At 54.0% G+C, this 1,582-nt stretch overlaps 1 protein-coding gene across 1 annotated transcript in view; it reads left to right on the top strand.

Annotated features, from left to right (window-relative positions):
• Positions 1–645: 645 nt before the first annotated feature.
• VOLCADRAFT_104592 (uncharacterized protein) overlaps positions 646–1,582 on the top strand; it is a gene marked incomplete at its 3' end in the record, with an annotated part of 4,674 nt that continues 3,737 nt past the window's right edge. The window contains exons 1-2 of the mRNA XM_002950151.1: positions 646–963; positions 1,233–1,579. Coding sequence (XP_002950197.1) covers positions 841–963; positions 1,233–1,579 — 470 coding nt within the window. The 5' untranslated portion in view covers positions 646–840. The remainder of the gene's footprint in view (positions 964–1,232; positions 1,580–1,582) is intronic.

Raw genomic sequence — 1,582 nt, 5'->3', positions numbered from 1 at the left:
ATCCATTGCCTGATCCTTAATGCAATCAAAACATTTCATAGCTCATGCATTCTGGGAAGACAAGAGACGGACAACTCCAACTTCAACCGTCGAAGGCGCCTGGACGACCTAGGTGCATTACAGTCAAACCCACAAAAGCCTGAGCTATCCAGCTCCGAGCCGTATAAAGCAATAATATACGTGTCTAGAATGAAAATATCTAACTGTTGATATGAAGCTAATTTCGGGCATTTGAGTTTTGGCATGGTTCTGAGTCCTGGCTTCGGTTTTAGTTGCATGTGTTACACGCATCAGCCCTACAGGCATCGATTCAAACACATGTAAGCCTGGGCTTAGGAAGCGCAGAACGTAACCCCGACTCCCTGCGAACCTGAACCTATCGGCTATTGCAATTTGATCATGCCTTTTCGACGCGAGGAGAAGCCCCAAGGGCCCACACACCAAAGCATCCGCCACCCACCAATTAAAGTAATTTCTACGTGCTGCACAATACGCACCCGGAAATCCAATGTACTCCCCGGGCTGAGGGACAACCTCGGCAGGTTTTCTGGTACGACAGCCAACCCCCAACTGCAACAATCGCCTCGGACCTCTTCCAATAGCTGAATTCGTGACGGTATTCTTCATTTATGCACCTCCTTGCCTCTACGGTATATGTTTAAATTTGAAACTGTAGTCAGCCCAACCTTACAGCAACGATACCGGCAGCGTCGCTGCGCAGCTCCGTTCTCCGTGTATTTTTCTCCGGGCAGCCTGAGGTGTGGTGCATCCTATATATACGCTTAATACGGTACTAGGAGTAGAAAAGCATCTACGTAGAAACGGGCCCGGAGCCCAGAAATGGAACGGGTCGCTGACGTCCCAGCACACGGCGAGTGCAATCGGGACCCTTCTGACTTTGCTCTTACCAATAAGAATCTTGTTTGTTGCTACGTGTGCCGCCTAATCAAGTCGCGCAACCAGGTGCGGTGTTTGTTGCGGTGGAGCGTTGAGGACGCTGCTCAGCCGATTCCCTTTTGCAGTTCCATGATTCGGGTTGTGACAACTGTAAAAATCTTTTTGGACCTAGCATTTCATTTGAGGACTACACGACACCAAACTTCTCGGGGTAAGGACTGAGGCTTTTAAACGAATCGGGGACTTTGTTCTTACGGGCGAGGATGGAGGCAGTGAGAGGATTCATAAGCTCACGTCTTGTAGCCTGGCGTCGTATAACCACAGCACCTGCACAGCCCATGGAGTGTACGACAGTTGCGACGATCGTACAAGCTTCGGCTGCTTCAGTCATCAACTTCATGCGAGCGGTGATAACATCGCAGAGCCTTGCGGCCTTGACAGCTGCGGCGCCGCCCCTGGTAGCTAGTACGGCAGCGGCAGCGGCGCCAGCAGCGACGGCGGCGCGGAGAGTCCTAAGCGCCAGCGTGACGAGCGTGCGAGCTTCATGCGGCGGCGGCGGCGGCGGTGGCGGCGGCGGCGGCGGCCTCCGAGGATTCTCTGCGTCGAGCGGTGCTACGACCAGTTTAGCGACGGCGGGAGAGGAGCTCGCGCATACCGAGGCGACGGCGGCGGCGGCGGCGCCGTC

Source organism: Volvox carteri, assembly GCF_000143455.1.
Source record: "Volvox carteri f. nagariensis unplaced genomic scaffold VOLCAscaffold_17, whole genome shotgun sequence".
Lineage (NCBI taxonomy): Eukaryota > Viridiplantae > Chlorophyta > Chlorophyceae > Chlamydomonadales > Volvocaceae > Volvox > Volvox carteri.
This window is presented reverse-complemented; position numbering and strand designations above follow the sequence as displayed.